The sequence below is a fragment of the Vipera berus genome, assembly GCF_964194415.1.
Source record: "Vipera berus genome assembly, chromosome: 2".
Taxonomy (NCBI): Eukaryota; Metazoa; Chordata; class Lepidosauria; order Squamata; family Viperidae; genus Vipera; species Vipera berus.
Window position 1 is genome coordinate 35,835,437 of NC_138203.1, and position 23,129 is coordinate 35,858,565.

The 23,129-nt window shown below is 35.4% G+C and overlaps 1 protein-coding gene across 1 annotated transcript in view; it reads left to right on the forward strand.

The window, feature by feature from the left end:
• Nucleotides 1–14,140, forward strand: part of MSH3 (mutS homolog 3) — a 71,740-nt gene extending 57,600 nt beyond the window's left edge. Inside the window, exons 18-24 of the mRNA XM_081318402.1 lie at nucleotides 186–293; nucleotides 538–652; nucleotides 1,926–2,083; nucleotides 5,743–5,929; nucleotides 6,676–6,805; nucleotides 7,836–8,010; nucleotides 13,185–14,140. Coding sequence (XP_081174528.1) covers nucleotides 186–293; nucleotides 538–652; nucleotides 1,926–2,083; nucleotides 5,743–5,929; nucleotides 6,676–6,805; nucleotides 7,836–8,010; nucleotides 13,185–13,314 — 1,003 coding nt within the window. The 3' untranslated portion in view covers nucleotides 13,315–14,140. The remainder of the gene's footprint in view (nucleotides 1–185; nucleotides 294–537; nucleotides 653–1,925; nucleotides 2,084–5,742; nucleotides 5,930–6,675; nucleotides 6,806–7,835; nucleotides 8,011–13,184) is intronic.
• The last annotated feature ends 8,989 nt before the right edge of the window (nucleotides 14,141–23,129 follow it).

The window sequence follows — 23,129 nt, forward strand, 5'->3', positions numbered from 1 at the left end:
ACAATCAAGCCAATCAGAATTTCTTTTTTTGTGTGTGTATGTGTAACTAGAGGTACAGTTAGATTATGTATTCCAAACAGACAACATATGTCAGAAACTTTGTATGGATGTAGCATTGTTGATTGGTTATAGCATATTTGTATTAATATTTCATTCACTTTTTTCCCCAATGTACTTCTATTTAGTCATTTTAATGAGCATTATCATGCACTCTCTCAAGCTGTGGATCATCTAGCAACTGTGGACTGTTTTTTTTCCCTGGCTGAGGCTGCCAAACAAGGAGATTATTGCAGGTAATCATTTTATTTAAACTACTCGAATATTTAAGGTAACATTGTGAATTTACAAAAGGGCTGATCATTCTTGCATGTCACATTTGAACACCTAGTGACTCTCCTCCAGATCAGATTGTTTCTGCGTAGAATTGATGGAACTTCATTTATTATCAATGGGCTGGCTTATTTCAAGATCAGTAAGGCAAGTTATGATTTGGGGTCTTTATTCCACATTCAGTCTGTAAAAATATTTGTTTTTCAGACCTGCCATAATAGATGAGAGATCAGAAATAATGATAAAAAATGGGAAACATCCTGTGATAGATGTGTTACTAGGAGAGCAACAGCAGTATGTTCCAAATGATACATTCTTGTCAGTAAGTAAACTTTTAAGAGCAAGAATAATAAAACGATCTTAACATTGTTTTTAGTTTTTAAGAAAACTGTTATATATATGGTGACTGCATCCAAACAGCAATTCCCATGAAGTATTCAGAATATACCATTAAGATGCTTAGGTTTTTAGATAATTAAACTTAAGTTGTAGACTTAGAAAATGAAACATAAAATTACATAGTCTCACATTTATTTTTGTGTTGGCTCTTTCTTTTCTGCACGCTCTAAAATATATTTTAAATGTCATGGTTCCAACAGACAGAGACGAATAAAACAGAACTCTGAGGCTTGCAAATTTGTCAAAGAACATGTTTATTAGTTACAAACTATTGTCACGGTCAAAAGTGAAACCAAGTCTGGATACACAAGCAACAATTCCCCAATAAAAAGTTAAATGTCCCACCCACAAAAGCTATGTAAGCAACTACGTTTCCCAATATGATTATTTGGCAGGCTTTTTATGAAAACCCCAATCTCTAGTCTCTGGAGCAGCTGATGACCTTGGTTCCCATGGGACAAAAGATTATTTGGACTAGCGAAGCACCTGGGCAACCCCCCTTCCTCTGTTTTATGTGGCAACCTAGAATGAGAAGGAAAATGGCTGCAGCCATGCTCATTTGTAGAGTTGACACTATAGACTTGAGGTTTTTCCAGAGAAGATTTTGAGACATGTGAAATGGCAGGGAGGAAGAAAAATCTTTTAGACTAGTCATCAATCTTTTATCAGACAGAATATTATGTTTTTAATGCAAACATTTTAGGTAACTACAAGGGTGTTACAGAAAAAGTGCTTCGAAGCATCTTTTCATAGTCCTCCATCCATGTTTAGATTTGAATGACAGAAATACATGTAGGTACATAAATCCAGGCAAAGGATAGAATTCATATAAACAAATCCTTCAATGCTGCTACTTCCTGTTTGGAGAAGTGCTCTTATACAAGCAAGACTCCAGATTTTTAATATAAAAAATCTTTTTTATAGCAGGATGACATAGGTTTTTTTTAAAAAAACAGTTCTAACAATGCCACATAGCTAGTACATTTGCTATTACACTTTCATTTGAATTGTAAATACTTTTGCGAAGCAGTGGTAATAAAAGAAGTGAAAGAAATCTTAGTGAGGCACCCTAACTTAGCATTTTTGGTGTAGTAATTTGGAATCTGTTTAGGTGATCTGTATACGATCACCAAAGGTCTGAAACTTTTGCATGAGGTCTGTTTTAAAATAGTCTAATTATAGTGTTCATTTTCCAGGAAGATAGTCAAAGAGTAATGATAATTACTGGACCTAACATGGGAGGAAAGAGCTCTTACATAAAACAAGTTGCATTGATTACTATCATGGCACAGATTGGTTCTTATGTACCAGCTGAAGAAGCCAGAATTGGTATTGTGGATGGTATATTTACCAGGTAAGACTACAAGCACGTTTTTGGGGGGAGCTCTTATTTTTCAGTTTTAATATTATAAGGGTTTTTTAGAATTATCACAATTGTTATCACATTAACAATTTAAGACTTTAGCAGTAATCCCCTTTCCTATATCTCCACTTGCCCATTGTGGGTACTTTTGTGAATAGGCTATCTAATTCTAATGTAGAAACCAATTAAAGAATGCTGCTGTTTTATGAAGAAAATCAGCCCCAGTTGCACATCATGTAATGGAACTTAAAAAAATTATAGCAGTTGCAAGGCTCTATTATGACTTTAATAAAGAGAAAATGAATTTCAAAAAAAGTTTGATATATTCAGATGCAGGTAGTTCTCAGTTAACAGTCATTTATTCTGTGACTGTTCAAGGATACAATCGCATCCTTGTACAATAACCTTACAACTGGTCCTCAAAGTTCTGACTTTCTCAGCAACCCCATGGCCATGTGATTGCGATCAAGGTACTTAGCAACCAGAAGCTAACAGAATAACCAGCTCATTATAATGATGTTGCAACATTCTGTGGTCATGTGATTGCCATTTGCTACTTTCCTGCCAGGTTCTCCCACAAGCAGAGTCAGTGGGGGGAAACTGGTAAGGAAGATTGTAAGACACCCATGGTAGCCCACCTGTGCATCCTTTCCACCCAGCAGCAGCCATCCCAATGTCTTCTGTGCTGCAGAAGTCACTACCTGCTAACCTGTTTATAAGCCACCTAGGACTTGCAACTTCCTGTCAGCTTCTTTATTGACTTTGCTTGTTGCAAGCCAGAGGTAGTTGTGAGAAGATCTTTGTTTAACAACCCATGATCCTTGCTTAATGATGGCAACAAGGACTGCTGGGATTGCTGTTGTTAAGTGATGTGGTCATGTGGTGTAACACTTTACAACTGGCATTGCTTGGCGATAGAAATTCCAGTTCCAATTATCATAATAAAATGAGGAGTACCTGTATAACATATATATAATTACAATTTTGATTTCTAGTGGTTTATTGAATTCAGCAAGACATACATCTTTTGAGTCTTAATATGCTTAAATGTATTTTATTAGCTTTGAAATACTTTAATTTCCAATCAAGTAAATTTGATATGTGTTAATGAGTCTCATTAATGAATATTTTCTTTAATACTTGAGAAGGAATCCTTTTTAAAAAAAAACAGAAGTTTTATTAGTTTTTCAAATTACAACCTATATATTTAGAAAGCATCATGATACCTGGGTAGTCATCAGTTGAGTAACAGAGTTTTCAGTACACAGTTCGGGTTACATTATCATAGCATCCTTCTCTATTTCCCTCAACATTCAATACAGCGTATTTAAACTAGCAAATTTCTAGGAATGGTCAATTAAAGAAGATTTTGTCTATCCAATTTCGATAAGGTATATCTATATCCTGTTATTAAATTTTATCTAATTTTGATGTTAATTATAGTATCCAAGTTTAACCTTTAACATCCCAAATAGTATTCACAACCCAAAGTTCCCTTATCTTATTACACCAAAAATTATATCATCTAACATACACCCAATATTTAAATAGCTAGCTTCTACCTAATAAACTGTCAGCCAGCTACGAATCCATCTGGTGGTGATGCTATCTAACCAACATTTTTTATCTTATCAAGTAGTAGGTTGTGATCTACTTTATCAAATGCCTTACTGAAGTCCAAGTAAATTATATCTACAGCATTCCTCTGGTCCACTAGTTTTGTCACTTGGTCAAAGAATGCAATAAGATTTGTCTGGCATGATCTGTTTTTGACAAACCCATGTTGGCTTTTAGTGATAACTAAAAGTGATCCTAAAAGGATGTCAGGCTCCAAAAACCAAGAAAGGAATGTTGTGATTCTTCCAAGCAGATTTCCTTATTGTTCCACTTAAGCAAACTACCACCCACATGAAGCATATACTTTGGGAACTAGTAAGGAGTTCTATCTTTACCCTCTTTCTTTTACCCAAACTATCTAAACTGTCATTGCGTTGTTTTTTCTGTTTGTCAGCTCCGCACGTCTCACTCTGTGTTTCTGCCAGCTGCATAGTAATCTTATCAATGTAACCAAGGTGATTGTCACATGTCCAGCCATGTTATGGTTTCGTGCCTAGAACTGCTGTTAACTGCGCATGTCTACAAAAGTTTTCTCACTTTACTTTTTTTCTCTTTGTATTCTGTCTGATGGGAGGATGTAGTCAGTTAGGAGCTTTTCTTTTGCTTTCCAATTAAAGTTTTATATACAGTAGAATATGCCTCGGTTTTGTTTATTTTTACCTGATGTTTACCATGTGTCGTATGAACCACGGTTCATCGCCCTCTGATAGGGAAGTATTAATTTATTTTCCCTGACATAAACCAGCTATCCCCAACCTTTCTGGCTCCATGGACCATCAGCAGTGGTGGCAGCAGGGGGAGGGGATGGTTTCGCACACGCAAAATGAAGCTTGGTGTGCTTCCCTGCTGCTTGAGCGACCTGGTTTCCAACAGGCCACAGACCGCTACCACTCCATGGCCCAGGGATTGGGGACTGATCCCTGATCTAAACTAAATTGTTTTTTATTTCTCTGGAATGCCCTCCTTTTTTCCTGGGAATCCAAATTACATTCCTTCACAAAGGCAAAGCTATCCACCACTTCAGTGTCTTCACTGTTAATTCTAAGTCTTGTTGATGTATCTGTCATCAGTTTAATCTTTCTGTATCTAATCTTAGTAACTTTTTTCCCTTTGCTCCTTGATGTCTATTACTAGAACTTGCAGAAGTTGAAAGAGCTTTTCATTTGCATTCTCAACTATCAGAATAATGTCATTGTCATAGCCCAGATTATTGAAATCTCATCCTCTGGTTTTAAAACCACATGCATTTTCCCCCCCAATCCAGCCTTCTTAAATATAGAGGCAGGAAATAGGTTGAATATGTAGGGGAAGAGTACACACCCTTGATGGACTCCTCAGCCAACCTGGAATTATTGTGCTTTAACATCCTCTGTTCGGACTGTGGCTTCCTGTCCTAGGTTTCTCATTAAGATAATGAGATATTCTGGAATTCCCATTTCCCTAAGCCCATTCCACAGCTTCACATGGTCAATATAATAAAAGACCGAGTCAGTGAAACACATAATGTCTTCCTTTTGGGATTTTTTGGGCTTTCTTAATTATCCAGCATCTATCAGCAACAGTATATCCTAACATTTTCTAAAAATAGCTTGAACATCTGACATTTCTCTTTCTATATAGGACTCTGATCTGCATCAGTTGATCCTAAGCATTATCTTCATAGTATATGAAATGCATGAAAGTGTATAAACATTACACATTACATTAAGTCTTCTCTGACATTTTTTGGTAGACTGATCTCCCCCAATTTGTTAGCCACTGTGTTGTTATCCAGATGGATTGGATGGAAAAATTACTGATCATTCTTTTGATATTTGCCATATTTCTGTAGCTACTTCATTAGTCGCTGTAGCCTTTCAAATTCATACATTACTGATCTAACTTTTTTTTCTAGTACCAGAGGTTCTTGTAAGTACAGTAGGTACTTCTGAAGTACCTTAATTGCTGACATGTCTGTTGTACAGAATTTCAAGACACACCTTCCATTTTTTATTTTCTTTGAGACTTCATTGTCCATTTGTTTTTGGATGTAGAATGGGTGCCACAGACAATGTATTTAAAGGTCGCAGTACATTTATGGAAGAATTAACAGATACAGCAGCAATTATTCAAAAAGCAACTTCACATTCACTAGTAATTTTGGATGAACTAGGAAGAGGAACTAGTACACATGATGGAATTGCAATTGCTTATGCTACTCTAGAACATTTCATTAGGAATGTAAGTATATTATTTGATTAACTATAATTATTAGTAAATTATAATCTTAAAGAAAAAGTGGGCTTATTGAAAAGTATTTGAATTTTTTGTCAAATTAATGTCAAAATTTTTGATACTTGGCATATGAGATATCACTTACTACAAAAATTATTAATTAAAACAATAATGCATATTTACAAATCAGTATTTACCAACTTTGCCCATTATAACCTTGTCTTTATAGTGTTCTTGAAATATTCTAAGATTTTTATTTTGGTTACTTTTTCACTAACAATTGGAAAAGTTTTCAGATGTTGAGATGCTCAAAACAGGAACTTGTGTACATGGAGTGCAATTTAATAATATCGCTGAAATTATATTTATAGACTTAATTGTAACATGAAAGTGCCCCCACTAACAATTTACCCACCTTGTATGAAAGTGAACGGCTGGTACAAATGGGTCATGCTGCTTCAGGACTTAGTTAATAACAGAAGTTCTGTTAGAAGTGAAGGGTGCAAGTATACATTCTTCTCATAACTGAAAATAGAGGAAGGAATTTGTCTTCTGTATAACCTGGGATTAACTTGCAATTTGGGCCCCATATTACAATGTATAAAAATTCTAAATATTGATATATATATATTAAGGAGCATTTTAAGACCAAACTAAAACATCACATTTAGTTAAAGGAAAATGATAGGTTATCAGCTTGCTGATAGTTGATGACATACTTTCAAATTTTAAATATATATTTTCCCCTCTAGGTTGGTTCATTGACACTATTTGTTACCCATTATCCTCCACTGTGTGAGTTGGAAAGAGCTTATCCGACCCATGTTGGGAACTATCATATGTCTTTTTTAGTGAATGAAGATGATAGTAAACCAGAAGATGGTATGACATCAAATTTACTAGACTGATAATTTGTTTTTAGCAGTTACTTAAAGCTATTTGGTTGTCTATGTCAGAGTTCCCCAACCTTTCTGGGTTGGTGGCCTGGGGCAGGGGAGAAAGATTTTGCGGTGGGGTAGGTGCATGTGCACGATTGCCCACTACATTAGTGGTGACGTTCGTGTGAGTGCGTCACACAACGAGGTTTGCACAAGTGGGGCTGCAAGCGCCCGCAATGAGGCTCACACAAGTGGGGTGGCAAATGCCCACAAAAGGCTCACGCAAGTGGGGCCGTAAGCACCTGCTGTGCGCACCCTTGACATGGCACTGTGGGGCAGTGCGCAAATGCGAGTGCACTGGCCGGCCACTCACAGGCCGGGGTCCCCTGGTCTGTGAGTGGCCGGCCAGTGCACTCGCATTTGCGCACTGCCCCACAGTGCCATGTCAAGGGTGCTCACAGCCCCATTCGCTAAGTCTTGTTGCAGGTGCTTACGGCCCCACTTCTGTGAGCCTTTTTGTGAGCATTTGCCACCCCACTTGTGTGGGGTCCCCTGGTCTATATCTTAGTTTCAGTCATCTTAGTATGAGTTAGGAACAATTAATATGATTAAAAATAAACTTAAATTCAATATTTAGCAATAGAATTAGAATGACTGAGTACTAGGTGTCTATGGTGGGTAACAAAACTGAAGATTCAGAAAAATCCCAGAATTCTGTTTCTTCTCTGAGTGATATTTTGACTTAGTCCTTATTCAGAAATGAATTCTCTGTTCTTGAAGAGATCCTAGTATTCCTGATATGTTTTGTCCTAAATCTCACAACAACCGCTAGAGCACTTCCAGGTTAGAGGATTAGGTTTCATAAAACTGCCAGACAATGTCTAGAATAATTGAATCAACATGGTGCAGAGAAGAAATTGAATTTTCTGGAGTTCTATTTGTAAAACTTTGGGATTTGCGCATGTCTGATTAAAAATAACTTCAAAACCGTACTGAAAGAGTAAAGTGATAATAAATACACTTTTTCTTTTTAGATTTTGAAGAACAAAATAATCTTGACTGTGTTACTTTCCTTTATCAAATAACTAAAGAAGTTGCTGCAAGAAGCTATGGTCTAAATGTTGCTAAACTGGCAGGTGTGCCAAAAGAAATTCTTAAAAAGGCTGCTTATGAATCAAAGGAACTAGAGAGATCAGCTAATGTGAAAAGGTTAGATAATAGATTGGCTTGCTTTGTTCTGTAATACAGAATTTGTAAATGTCAAGGAGAAATGCAACTCAGAAGTGTGCATGTATGTTTATGCATTTGTCTGTGAGAGGAGTTGTACATATTTGCTAAATAAAGGGAACTAATTTTAGAAATAGGTAACTATATTTTTGTTAATATAATTTTGTTTGCTCTAGGCTCTTCTGAAATGTGATTTCTGGCTTTCATGTATGTGTGATGGGGATACATGCAAATCCACATACGTACAGAACTGTATAACTTGTAGACATTTATTGAAAATCTCTAGGATTGGTTTCAAGTGAGGTTAGCAGCTCCCCATTTTAAAAGCTGTGTATCATGCAGATTTTTGCCTGTGTTTTCAATCTACTTTTTCTCTGGTAAAATGCCTTCAATACAAGTTTGCTTTCTTCTCAGATAAACATCGTATGTGATATAAGGATTCCCCACTTTAATTCCTATAGTTAGAATGTAGCATTTATGTATAGACAAACATTTCTCTATCCAGCTTCCATGATTTCTAGCAATATAAATGCCAAAGTTTAAAGCCTTTTCAATTTAATTTTATTAACAGTGTTGTGAGGAAAATATGAAAGCAGAATATATACTACTTTATTTAAACACATTACCTCCTAGGCACTAGAACTGGGTAGTAAACAGATTGTGCCTTTGTTACATATAAAAAGTTTAAATCAAGTAGGATGAAATAGTCTTTTGCATTATCATAATACTGATTTTTTGGGGGAGTCAACTTTTCTATTAGAGTTTTCCAATGTATTTGCCATCACATGGAAATATTTATAATTTAGTGTTTTAATCCCTAAAGATTAATCTTTTTTAATCTCTGCTACATTTTCCCAATCTTCAAGATGCATTTTCTATAATAATGTAGAAGAGAGTAACAGCCTAGAAATACATAGAACTAAGATATTTCTATTAGAGATAGATCTTTAATAGAAAAGAATGAATAGAAAATGTGCAGCTGACCAGAAAGGACTTGATGCCAATATCCCCTTATTTTCAGATCACATGTCAATTGTTCCAAGGTAAACAATAAGCTTAGGACATGATCACCCTTGAGCTGGGGCTAAAATAACGTGAAATAGTTCCATAGTGCTCATGAAGTTCTAAGCAACTTTGGACCCAAGAAGAGGGCCCAAGTCCTGCAGCATTAAAAACTTTAGAAATGCCAGCCACACTTCCCTGGTACAACCCACCTTCTCATCACATTGTAATGTAATATAATGCCAGTACTTTATTTTCTGTAATGACGGTATTGTTACTTGTTACTATTTTATTAATCCTAGTCTCTTCTGTGAGAGAATTTGGGAAAGAAAAAAAATACACATAAAAAGCAAACTTTTGAACGGAAGAATTTAGCCTTTGCAAACAGTTGTAATCTAATTTGTTTTAATATGCAGGTCAGTGTGTGTAATCAGTTGTCATGTGTAGAAGAAACACTAGAATATACAGTTCTTTGATAACAGTAGAAAAAAATATACAGTCATGGCCGAAATTGTTGGCACCCCAGAAATTTTTCCAGAAAATCAAGTATTTCTCACAGAAAAGTATTGCAGGAACACAAGTTTTGCTATACACAGGTTTATTCCCTTTGTGTGTATTGGAACACAACAAAAAAGGGAGGAAAAAAAGCAAATTGGACATAATGTCAAACAAAACTCCAAAAATGGGCTGGGCAAAATTATTGGCACCCTTTCAAAATTGTGGATAAACAAGATTGTTGCAAGCATGTGATGCTCCTTTAAACTCACCTGGGTCAAGTAACAGGTGTGGGCAATATAAAAATCACAACTGAAAGCAGATAAAAAGGAGAGAAGTTCACCTAGTCTTTGCATTATGTGTCTGTGTGTGCCACACTAAGCATGGACAACAGAAAGAGGAGAAGAGAACTGTCTGAGGACTTGAGAACCAAAATTGTGGACAAATATCAACAATCTCAAGGTTACAAGTCCATCTCCAGAGATCTAGATTTGCCTTTGTCCACAGTGCGCAACATTATCAAGAAGTTTGCAACCCATGGCACTGTAGCTAATCTCCCTGGTCGTGGACGGAAGAGAAAAATTGATGAAAGGTTGCAACACAGGATAGTCCGGATGGTGGATAAGCAGCCCCAAACAAGTTCCAAAGGAATGCAAGCTCCCTGTCCTGCAGGCTCAGGGAGCATCAGTGTCAGCGCGAACTATCCGTCGACATTTAAATGAAATGAAACGCTATGGCAGGAGACCCAGGAGGACCCCACTGCTGACACAGAGACATAAAAAAGCAAGATTACAGTTTGCCAAAATGTCCTTGAGTAAGCCAAAATCCTTCTGGGAAAACGTCTTGTGGACAGATAAGACCAAGATAGAGCTTTTTGGTAAAGCACATCATTCTACTGTTTACCGAAAACAAAATGAGGCCTACAAAGAAAAGAACACAGTACCTACAGCGAAATATGGTGGAGGTTCAATGATGTTTTGGGGTTGTTTTGCTGCCTCTGGCACTGGGTGCCTTGAATGTGTGCAAGGAATCATGAAATTTGAGGATTACCAAAGGATTTTGGGTCGCACTGTAGAGCCCAGTGTCAGGAAGCTGGGTTTGCGTCCGAGATCTTGGGTCTTCCAGCAGGACAATGACCCCAAACATACGTCAAAAGCACCCAGAAATGAATGGCAAGAAAGCGCTGGAGAGTTCTGAAGTGGCCAGCAATGGGTCCAGATCTGAATCCCATTGAACACCTGTGGAGAGATCTTAAAATTGCTGTTGGGAAAAGGCGCCCTTCCAATAAGAGAGACCTGGAGCAGTTTGCAAAGGAAGAGTGGTCCAAAATTCCAGGTGAGAGGTGTAAGAAGCTTATTGATGGTTATAGGAAGTGACTGATTTCAGTTATTTTTTTCCAAAGGGTGTGCAACCAAATATTAAGTTAAGGGTGCCAATAATTTTGTCCAGCCCACTTTTGGAGTTTTGTTTGACATTATGTCCAGTTTGCTTTTTTTCCTCCCTTTTTTGTTGTGTTCCAATACACACAAAGGGAATAAACCTGTGTATAGCAAAACGTGTTCCTGCAATACTTTTCTGTGAGAAATACTTGATTTTCTGGAAAAATTTCTGGGGTGCCAACAATTTCGGCCATGACTGTATAACACTTTGATACTTTTTAATTGATTAATCCAGTAGAAAAGTTTTTAATATTTTTATTGCTTTTTAAAATAGTACCACAAAAGAAAAAACAAGATATAAAACACAAAAATACATAATAAAAATACATGTGCTTAAAAATAAGTTAAAAAAATACAAGAAAAGTATAAAGTTTAATATGTCATTACAGTAAACAGTTACAATTCTATATATAATTATCTAATGCAAACATTTTGCAAGTAGGTATGAGTGAAATGAAAAAGTATATTCATTTCTAATACATAACTATCATGCTTTTTAACCTATTGTATTTTGTATAAATGAATCCCGTATTTTATTATATATTATACAAAGTTTATTTCTATAAGCAATCTGCTCATAAGTAGCAAGTGAAATCAAATCTTTAATCCACTGAATACATGTGACCATACATACATCTTTCAATGTTGCAGAATCAGTCTTTTAGCTACAGTGTAAGGCATGGAGAATCCATTTTTTTTCCAGTTGTCAAGTTCCATGGACTAGATAGATAATTCAAGAAAGTATCCTCTGAAAAATTTAGCTTTTGTCACACAGTCACATTTATTTCATCCACTATTTTCTCCTCAAATTAATAAGTATAGGACATTGTAAGAAATATGTTGTAAGGAAGTATTGACCTTACATCTCCAGCAAAATGCTGTCCTAGATAATCCTTTTCTATACAAGTGTAATAGAGTCCAATAATTTTTTAAAAATATTTTTGTTGTATAAGTCATAGTTTAAGATCTATTGACACTCTTGCTAGAGAAGTTAGGACACTCTCCTGTTGGTCTAGGTAATTAGGTTAACAAAAAAATAGTATGCAATTACAGCAATAAAACAATATAATAAACATTGTAAGACATTTCCTAATAGTAGCACAACGATAATATAACAATAGTCCTCAATTAATGACAGTATTTGGGATTTGAATTTCTGTCACTAAGTAATGCAGCCATCCAAGCCGTTTCTGTTTTGGTGCCTTCCAGATCCAAACCTTAGTAAGGTAAGGGATTGCCTCCTTTACCTCCCCCTGAACTCCCCCTTGCCTATCTCCCCCAATCTCTTCCATTTTGGCTGCCTGTATAGCTGCTGCCATTCACACCACAGTGTGCATTACTGTTATACTAGCCACGGCTTTTTTCATGAGCTACCAAGGCCTCAGTTTACACTTTGGCTTGAAGGTCCATTTTTTGCAACTAGGGCTGCCTTTCACAAAAGAAGGCTGTGGGTGGGATGTGAACACAGGCCCTGGCTACACCACTGAGAAAGAATGTAGCATAAAAGAAGGGCCTGTACAGGACAGTAGTGATGCATAATGTGCCCGGACCAACTGGCAGCAGCAGGTAGACAGGTGACCAAAAGGTGGTCATAAATGGGATGTGACTGTGTGGAATTGCAATGGCTGAAACTTTAAGAACAGGTCAGTAGTTCTGTCATTCAGTGCTATTGAACAATCGCTGAATGTATTGAAATTAAACAAGAACTACCCATAAATAATAGTGATTAATAAGAAAGAAGGTTATTCTGCCTTATAAAGATCTGTAAAAAGAAGAGTTTTAAGGAGCTTTTTAAACTTTAGGAAATCTAAAGATACACAATATTAGAAAGGAAGTTGATTCCACAGAGTAGGAGCTAAATGGAAAAAAGTGCTAAACTGTAAAGTGTTAATTTTAACACGAAGGAAAACTAATTGATCTTAATTGCACTATGAAGCTGAGCATGTGCCCTTTTAATTTAATTTAACTTTAAGTTAACTTTTAAATTAATGTAAGACTATTTTAGTGAATTTTCTGCAGAGATTTTGGGGGGTTTTATTGCACCTTCCTTCTGATACAAAACATGCTGTGTTCATCTTGCATTATCAAGTAGGAAATTATATTACTGTGTTTATCATTTATTGTATATAAATATTTTCTCCATATGAAATAAGAGTGGAGATACTTACATGTTGATTGCTGATGGGTTAATACTTTTTAATATTGAACTTTGTTTTTTAGAAAAAGTTTGATGTATTTTGCAAAACTATGGAACACCGACAACATTGAAGAACTTCGAAGATGGAAATGTGTGTCTGAAGTAGATAATGATTTCAGCCAATTTAAAAATTCCACAGAACTCTCCAACTAAAAATGAAAATAGCCTACAAGATTTAATAATATCTCACAAAAAGAAATAGATGAAGTAAAATTTTATATCATTTATGGATATAGTGACAGATTTTTAACAACAACGCCTATTTCGCATAATCATTTTTGGTGTTTAATTTCTGTAAACTAACTTCAAGAACGAGTTATAGAGAATGGAGTACAGAAGCTAAAATGGTTTAGCTGTTAAGAGCTCCTAATATCCCCACTCAAAAGCAGCTTAAAGAGCCTTTCATGTCATTCTGTTTTCATAATGAAAATTACGCAATTTTCACCTAAATTGGCATTTGTGGAGTGGAAAGAAATGAACAGGTAATCAAAAGGTATTTCTGTGTTTTTTCTCCTCAGAATAACAGCTTAATGGAGGAGTTTGTTTAAGAAAATACATGGAATATAGAGGTTCTTTTTCCCTAGTATCATGGTGTTTTTACTTTTAAAGCATTGCACAGAGTGTGTGTCACCTTGTCAGACTTGTAGCTAGAAATCATTGCAAAATATATTTTACATAATATCATCTTGATACAGTCATGGCCAATTATGAAAGCAAAAATGATCCACATTGCATTATTTAATATCAGTGGATGTTTTTGTACTAAAATTCAATTTTTCAAATTGCTTCTTAAAATCTGTTGACTTTATATACTAAAAATAAAAATATTATTACATTTTGCTATATTATATCTCAAGACATCACATTTCTCCTGCCCAAAAGCTATATATATCTGAAAAGCTTTTTCCTATCTAATGGATAATTATGATTGTTGATAGAAATATGAAAATTATGTAACTATAAATTATATTAAAATAAATTTCTATTTATACCTGGCTGTGAAAGGTATTTTCATTTCTAAAATAACTAGAATAGCAGAAGAATAAATTATTTCTTTGAATTTCACAGATGCAAAAGAATTTCTTACAGAATAGTACAGAATGAAGTTTTCATATTTGGTATTACTATTCTTTTCCAAAAAGTAAATTGGTCTTTGTCCTTCCTGCAAAATAATGTTTAGATTAGAGTTAGCAATTTTCATCAGTTGCAGTTACACTTCATCAGGAAAGTGGTAGGATGGGGGGGGAAACCTTGGTGGATGGACAGACAAATACAGATACACAGAATGAGAGACACAGATAGGATAGAGAGACAGACAGATAGGATAGAGATAAATAGATAGACATACAAATAGAAGATAGATAAGACAGACAGACAGAATGATTGATAGGCAATATAATGTAACATTTTCCAATGAAATGCAGAATTAACTACAAGTATTCTGGAATACACATGACGGGAATGGTTTGAACTTTCAAATGGCACTGTACAGCCTTCTAAGATCAAAATGTAAACTGGAAAGTTCTAATACCCAATTTTTTTACAGTCTTGCCCATAATTTGCTAATGGTGTTGGGGATAAAGAGTAAAGAGTATAGCTTTAATGTTGCCAGCAATTAATGAACAAGAACTTACAAGCTTAAACAAAACAGTTAATTTGAATACATCAAGGTCACAACAGATAACGTGAGATGTAAGTATCTCAGAATGTTAAACATATACAGTGACAGTAGATAAATAGTGACTAATATTTATTTAAAAACTCTCGAGGTGATACTAAATTTTGTGCTAACTGAAGGAACTTCCAGAAAGCCTCTTTCTCCAATTCCTTATTATAAGGGAATTCAGACATGCTGTCTGTCTGTATACAAGTAGCTGAACTTGTCATGCCATGCTAGTGTCTTGTTTGGGAAAAGCAAGCTGCAACAAACTGGGAGATTGCCAAAAAGAAAAAAATATTGCCCCAGATGGCTACCGCACTTTACATGCTTCCTGTGTGGATTATATCTGGGGGAGTTGTTGCCATGCAACTGCAAATATATGCAAATGATTGTCCAATTTTTAAAGTGCTTACAAGTGCTGATAAGAATGAAGATATACTGTAGATTTCAAGAGACTTGATTATGGGGACATGAGGACTTATTAATCACAAAATTGCAAACCTCCCATTTTATTTATACATATGTTCATGCATTTAAAATTATTAATTTTTCCTGCATCACATGATGGTTTGCAACAGAGAATACCAAAAACAAAAAAAATCCTAAATAACTAAAAAAGCTCTTCTACCGCCAATGCCCAACTGCTCTGAGAAAGGAAGTATTCAGTGCCTTCTTAAAGGAAAGATATACATTTCATATCTACCAGGCAAAGTGTTTCTGAGTGTCTGGCAGCCATTGTGAAAGCATATTGAAGGGTTCTCAGCCACCCTACCCTCCACCATTTTGTGCAAGATTTTGAAGACATCCATCAAAAAAAAAAATGGAGCAAGCTAACCCTTGCCAGGAAGATGATTCTGCAAGTTCCTGGAGGATGTAGGTTGAGCCTTATAAAACTTTAAAAGTAATCACCAGCACTTTGAATTCGATAGAGAAGCAATCTGGTAATGGAGAGCTGCTGTGGTATTGCTAACATTGCTAAATTTGCCCTCACTTGTTTAGGAGACAGGCTGTTGTGTTTTCAGCCAGTTGAAGCTTTCATCCACAAAGTCAGTCTCATGTACAGTGTATTGCAATAGTTTAATCTTCTGACACTTGCTGGCAATAGCTGGTCTTTTAAGATAAGATTTATTGTCATTTTGTACTGTGGGCACACTGGCACACATTAAAAATGAAATTCTGTTGCCTGCTCTCAAAAGTGTACACATACATAACACATATAAACATGCTACATACAACATACATAAAAGATTATATATATATAATCTTTTTGGCCATCCTCACCACTGCACCAGTTTCCTGTCTGAAGTAGTGATGCTTCTAAACCTGTAATACTGTATGATAGGACTGTAATGCTGTATGATAAGATGCTCTCAATCGTCCCTCTATAGCACGGGTGTCAAACTTGTGATGTCACATGACGTGATGTATTGCGACTTTTTTCCAATTGCCAGCAATTGGGCACGGTTTTGGTGTGATGCATCCGGCCCACGGGCCAGCAGTTTGACATCCTTGCTCTATAGAAAGTGGTAAGGAAGATGTACTTTTCTCATGTGATGCAGAAAATACAGGCACTGCTCTGCCTACTTTACCAGTATCTCGCTGTTGAGCAACCAAGCCAGCCTACTCAGCTGCACACCCAGAAATTTGATGCTGCTAACCATTTCCACAGGTGAATCATTAATACATAGAGGAGTGTGGCTGTGCCTGCCTTTTCTGAAATTGACAATGATCTCTTTAGTTTTTCCAACATTTAAAACTAGGCTGTTTTTCTTAAATCAATTCATCAAACCCTCTATCTCCTTGCGGTAAGCACCTTCCATTATAAATCGCAGACAATGATTGTGACTACAGTGAAAGTATGATTGATAATTTCTCAAAGCTTTATCAGTTTGATGCAATAACCTTGAACATTCTACTTCCTAGCTTCAAACTTTTAATTTATTTCTTTTGCTTCACCATTACTGAATTATATGAACTCTTGAAATTCTCCAATATTGTTAATCACTTTTACTTCAAAAGCTTCTGTTCTCACTATATTTATCAAAAATTATTTATTTGATAAATAGGTACTTCTTTCTGATAGTGTTAGAAAAGGAACTGTGCACAAGCTTTCTTCTACCATTGTGCATTATTGCCTCGTGAGTCCCATGAAGAATAAAATCCGTATTTAAAGCAACCTGTATCTGTGATTCTTTGATGAGTATTTGTGATAAATCCATTCTCATTATTTGAGTAAGATGCCATTTTGACCTGCAGGAATAGAGCAGGTATGTTGAAGCCACATGTCTTTCTGAGTAGCTAGTAGTTTGTTCTTTACTTATATTTGATGATGTGTCACTTTCCTGTGGCTTATTCTTTATTATATATAGGAGAAGTCTTGTTTTTGTGTCATCAAGTCACAGCAGTGTAAAATGGTTGGATTACTGTTTTTGCTTGCCTTTCCTTATTACTCCCCTCAGACTGACATGCATGGAAGCACAGGTCTGGTGTGGGCAATGATAGGGATCTAAAACATGATCAAGACTTGAAATTTTTGGTTCTTTAAATAACTTTCTAAATAATAGAATTCAGAAAAGGTGTGGTTTAAAATTTAAGTCTGACTACCTCAAAGGATTAAATGTTACTGGCTACAAAAATAGATAAATAAAAAAATGTACTGTATTGTATTGTACAAAAATGAAATTTCTAATGGTTTGAATTTAAGAATCACCACTATTACATATATCTTATGGCAAATAAGTGAAAAAAGATAATGCTTGTTAGCTAGAAAGACCAAGTACTCTACAACACATATGTCACATTTGACAAAATATTTTAGGATTTCAATTTTTATTAGATTTTGAACAGGAGCTCAAGGTAACATATGTAATTTTCCCTCCTATTTTTTCATACAACAACCTTATCAGATGAGTTGCCCTGAAATACAAAATCATCCAGTGAGCTTTTGTAGCTGAGGAAGCTTAGAAACTAGAACTTGAAACTCCCAATCTACCACCCTGGCTCTCTCATTCTTATTTAGCATTTGAATAAGAAGCATGTATAGATACAATCTACCTATCCTTATTAAAATTGAGCATTTTTATATCTGTAGTTTATTATGTGTAAGAAGGTCCCCCTCTCCAGAATAAAATATTCCACAGAATAAGAAAAGAAGCAGAATAGCATATTTTCCCTAAAGGAGAAGAGAAGAAAAATCTTTGTAACAAAGGCAGAAAGCAGCCCCAGTCTTTCCTTCACAAAAAGCAGGCTCCAGGCAAAGCTTAAGGAAACTAAGTTTCATTCATAAAACAGTGTATACATGGCTAAAGCAATCTCCAAATAGATGGCAGAGTAGACCAGAAGCTGAAATTGCCAAGATTAGGCTGACAGGATTAGGTCAGGGAGACAAACACCTAGGATTTGCATTTTCCCTCTAGGGCCGGTCATGACCTTGCAGACCATAATAGAAATCTTGCAACACAAATAATAAAGATAAGAACTATATAAGATTTGGTTGTTTGGACTTTAAGATTGGCTGGTTTGACAAAGTTAATTACAGAGACTATGATACTGGTGAAAGACTACCTGGAGGAAGGAGACGAAATGGATGTTACAGACCTATCAAAAAGTGGCAGGAAACCACACCTAATATATCCTTCTGAAGGCCCTACCCTGGAACATGAAAGATCTGCAGGAGCAATACTTCAAGACAAGGCAAATATTTTCCAGGAGGAAATGTATGCAATGCTGCGACAGATTCAAATGTCAATGGTTTCAAATAATGATGAGATTAAAAACAACTTTGACAACATAAAATGAACACATCTTTAACTTAAACCTACAGTTAAAAAACTCTCAGAAAATGACAACAAAGAATGAACAAACAAACCAGATAACAGAATACAAACTAGAGGAGAGGAATCCAAAGAGGGAAGCTACAAATGTAGAGAAGTACAGTCTAATACAAACAAAAGAAAACTTGCAAGATTTTTCCACAACAATGGAAATGGAAAAGATATCTTATTTTTCAGAACTTCAAAATAAACTTGAAGATAGGAAAGAAGATCTAACAAAATGGATTACAGAGCAGCCAGGAGAATTATTAGAGTTTGGGAGACAAAAAACACACATTCTACCTAACTTGTCTTTTCCCAACCACATTCACAAAAATACAGGAAGAATCTCCTGGCAAGTTGAATACACTGACTTGGAAAGTTACTTGGCAAAAGAAGGCAGCTAGAGTTAGATTCAAGAGATTTGATTTGACCTACCAGATGGAGTACTATATGATTAAACACGTTTGAATATGGTTAAAAGAATAGATAAATCATGGATATAAAGGGACCCTACAGTAAGAGGGATAAGATATGGTATAATATTCTTTATATTATATGAAATATAAAAATATTGGGATGGTGTATGTGAATGAAAAGTTTGGATATTTAAATGTAATGAACATTGAGAAAATTATGACTAATAAAAATGGATTGAATATAGGAAAATTAAGCTTAAATAAGAATTTTGAAAACAGGATATATAGTGACTTAATAAGATGACTTATGAATATAATTGAAACATAAGCAAATCAGAAAAGATGTTATATGCTGATGTTACTGTTATTTGTACAAATGCAAGAAAAATATTTATATTCAACCGTGTATATTGAAAGTTTAAAGAACTATATTTGTTTAATGTTGATAAAAGGAGAATACTATTGGAAGAAGAGAAGAACAAAGAAATATATCATTAAATAATAGATTGATTATGGAATTATAGAAATTAATTATTATTGATTGTTTTTTAAAATATATAAACCCAGATAACATGCTGTTTAGGTAAAGGTAAAGGTAAAGTTTCCCCCGCACATGTGTGCTAGTCGTTTCCGACTCTAGGGGCCGGTGCTCATCTCCGTTTCAAAGCCGAAGAGCCAGCGCTTGTCCGAGGACATCTCCGTGGTCATGTGGCCGGCATGACTAGATGCCAAAGGCGCACGGAACGCTGTTACCTTCCCACCGTAGTGGTCCCTATTTTTCTACTTGCATTTTTACGTGCTTTCGAACTGCTAGGTTGGCAGAAGCTGGGACGAGAAACAGGTGCTCACTCTGTTACGCGACACTCGGGATTCGACCCGCCAAACTGCCGACCTTCCGATCGACAAGCTCAGCGTCCTAACCCACTGAGCCACCGCATCCCTTGCTGTTTACTAATCACTAAAGATTGTTATTGTAAAAAATCAATAAAATATATTAAAAAATAAATAATAAAGAACACACAGACCCAGACATCTCAATTACAAAACTCCTCTACTGACCAGACCAATTTGCTAGCTACCCCACAAAAACCCTTGCTGTTGTCACTGCTGTTACTGGGGCAATAAACCTCCTTTTCCAATTGCAACCTGCCTACAAATTATTTTCCTTTGTCCGTGTTTTTCTCCTGGCTTGGAATAAGACATGGACAGGATTTAACTTCTAACATATAAATAGTTTCCATTTTGTGTTTTTGTTTTTGTGCTTTTAACATTACCTGTGTAATGGATTAGAATATGGTAATATTGAAAAACAGTATTAAATGCAAAATATAATTTTTCTAAGAATTCCTACATTTTTTTGAAATAACAATAAGACAAAAAGTCTTATTGTTATTTCTAAACTCTAAAAGTCTAACTTCTATAATTAATTTCTTCGGTGTATCTATGTAGGCAGTATTTTGATTAGTCAGTATCATTAATTACTTTTCAGTTTTTGCTGTATTATTTTAAAATTAGAATAGAGATTAAAATCCTCCTGGGTAAGCATTAAAGACGAAACATGCATTAGATGTTCCTGCTTGGTTAAAATATGAAATTAATTCTGCATAGAATAAAGGAACTGCAAGTTTCAAGAATTTATTTAGTTTACTCCTTTATTTGAGATATACTCAATTCATATATTATTAAACTGAGATTATTATCTGAAGTGGCCAAGGCTTCATCTTTTGCTCCTGCCTTGTCCAGTTTTCATAACAGCCTATTTATTTTTCTTAAATAGTTGCATGACACAGTGTAAGGTTTTACACTTAGCCTCACAATTGCCCCAGCATTACTCAGGAATTTAAAAGAGCCAAAAGAAACTCCTGAGCTGAGGTTTCAGCAAGCAAACAACTTTTATTTTGATCAGAATAGAGTTGGGTGGCCACATCTCTCTTCGTGGCTGGTAGAGAGATGAAGGCAACAACCAGGAAAGATGTCTTCCACCTTCTATACCCCTTCAGAACAAAGAGATCTGGTCTTGGTACTAGGAACCAAAGGGTACAGAAAAATAATTCCTAGATGATGACTCATACACAACAACCTAGGCTCCACCATAACTCCTTTCCCCCCTCCCCTTACCATGCTCTTTTCATGTAAGCAATCACCTGTACCTAAAGCATGAAACATTTGCTTTTATATAACTAATTTTCCAATGTAAAGCACCTACAAAACTGCTTGCACATAAACAAAGATGATGACAAAGTATCACTACTATTATCAATATTACTAACATCAACCTGAAGCATAATAAAATCCCTTCAGCAGTAATGATATAGCTATATTTGAGATTCACAATGGCCTCTTTTAAAGAGCCATTTTTTAAAAAAAACAACTGAAGTCTTAAAAGAGGAAGAAATACTTAATTTTAAATATGTATTGCAAGTTCAGTTCTATTTGGAAATTTTATTATATTCATTTGTTGACATTTTGATCACAGTACAACAGACAAAATGTTTAAAGTTGGTATTCTATGTTCTTTATATCACACATTATGCTATACAGTATATGGCTGCACAGACATGTCAATCACCTTTTGAAGAAACTTGCAAGAAATCATTGGCCAGTTAGGCAAAATAACACACCAACAATCAGAGAACCCTGGCTGATCACTAGCAGACAAGTATGTTAGTAGCTGCCTCTTGAACACCCTACTTAATCTTGTCTTTGCAGCAAGAGCAGTCTTAATAATCAGGAACTTGCTAGGAAGAAAAGATATCATTACAATCAAATGGAGATATCTAGTTTATTGTTCCCTGTGACTGAAGCAAGATTTCTCCTGGTGATTTCCTAATTACCAAAGCTCTGTTTTGATACGAGCCAAGCAAGAACAATTCCATATTGTGCACTGGTGTGATAAATTATAACCACATTTTGTGCCAATGCTGTCTACCTGTGTGCCAGATTATGAACAATAAACCAGATTTTTAGCAATGCAATTTCTATATCAGCATGCTAGTTTATGAATAAGTGTATTGTTACTTAGCACTCATCAACAGCAATTACTCTTGCAATTGTTAACTATCATAATCATATTAACATAATAGATTTTCTGAATATGCAGCATGTGTTGAATGATGATGATAATGAGCCCAGTGTGAAAAGATCAAGCATGATTTTGTTTTATACATTTGATTTTGTAAGGCCACTGAAAGTTGTGTGACAATGTGAATGTAATGCTTTTTTTAAAAAAATATCCATAGTATTTATTTGAGAGTTTGGTATAGTGGGCCCCCCCCCGAAAGCCCTAATAAGCAGGCATATACATAGAATGAAGGCTATTGCTAAGCACATTTGATTTGTGCTTAGATTGTAAGCCGCCCTGAGTCCTCGGAGAAGGGCGGGATATAAATGGGATTAAAATAAAAATAAAAAAAGTGCAGGGGTAGGCAACCTTGGCTCTTTTATGCTGACTCAGGAATTCTGGGAGTTGAAGTCCACGAGTCATAAAAGAGCCAAGGTTGCCTATCCCTGGTATAGTGTTAAGGCATCTGGCTAGAACCCAGGAGACCAGAAATTCTCGTCCAGCCCTAGCCAAAATTGGGTGACCTTGGGCCAATCACTTTCTCTTTCCTTAGGAAGAGGAAATGGCAAACAAAAAATCTTTGCCAAGAAATTGCAGGGACTGTCCAGGATTCATGATTCTTCCATGACAGAATGGAAGGAAAAAAAAGTATTTAATTTGCAAAAACCTCTTTAAAGGCATGAGGGTTGGCTTTCTTCTATTTTTTTTACTAAGAAATGAACTGAATTAATATAACTAGATGAAGTAGGAATTAACACTCATTTAAAGATTTTTAAAATGTCATCAGTTTAAAAAAATCTGCTCTCCTTGGTTTTGTTTTGCTTTTCAAACCACTGATTTCCATAAAGTGATGCCAAGGTTGAAAATTGTTCCAAAATAAAATGCCAAAAAAAAATCTCCCATGTACTGAAATATTTAAAAAGTAAAATAAAATGCATTGCATCTGGAGTAAAAAAAATCTATTGTCACGAGAAATCATTCAAGGCAGCCTTTATATATATATATATCCTTGAAGA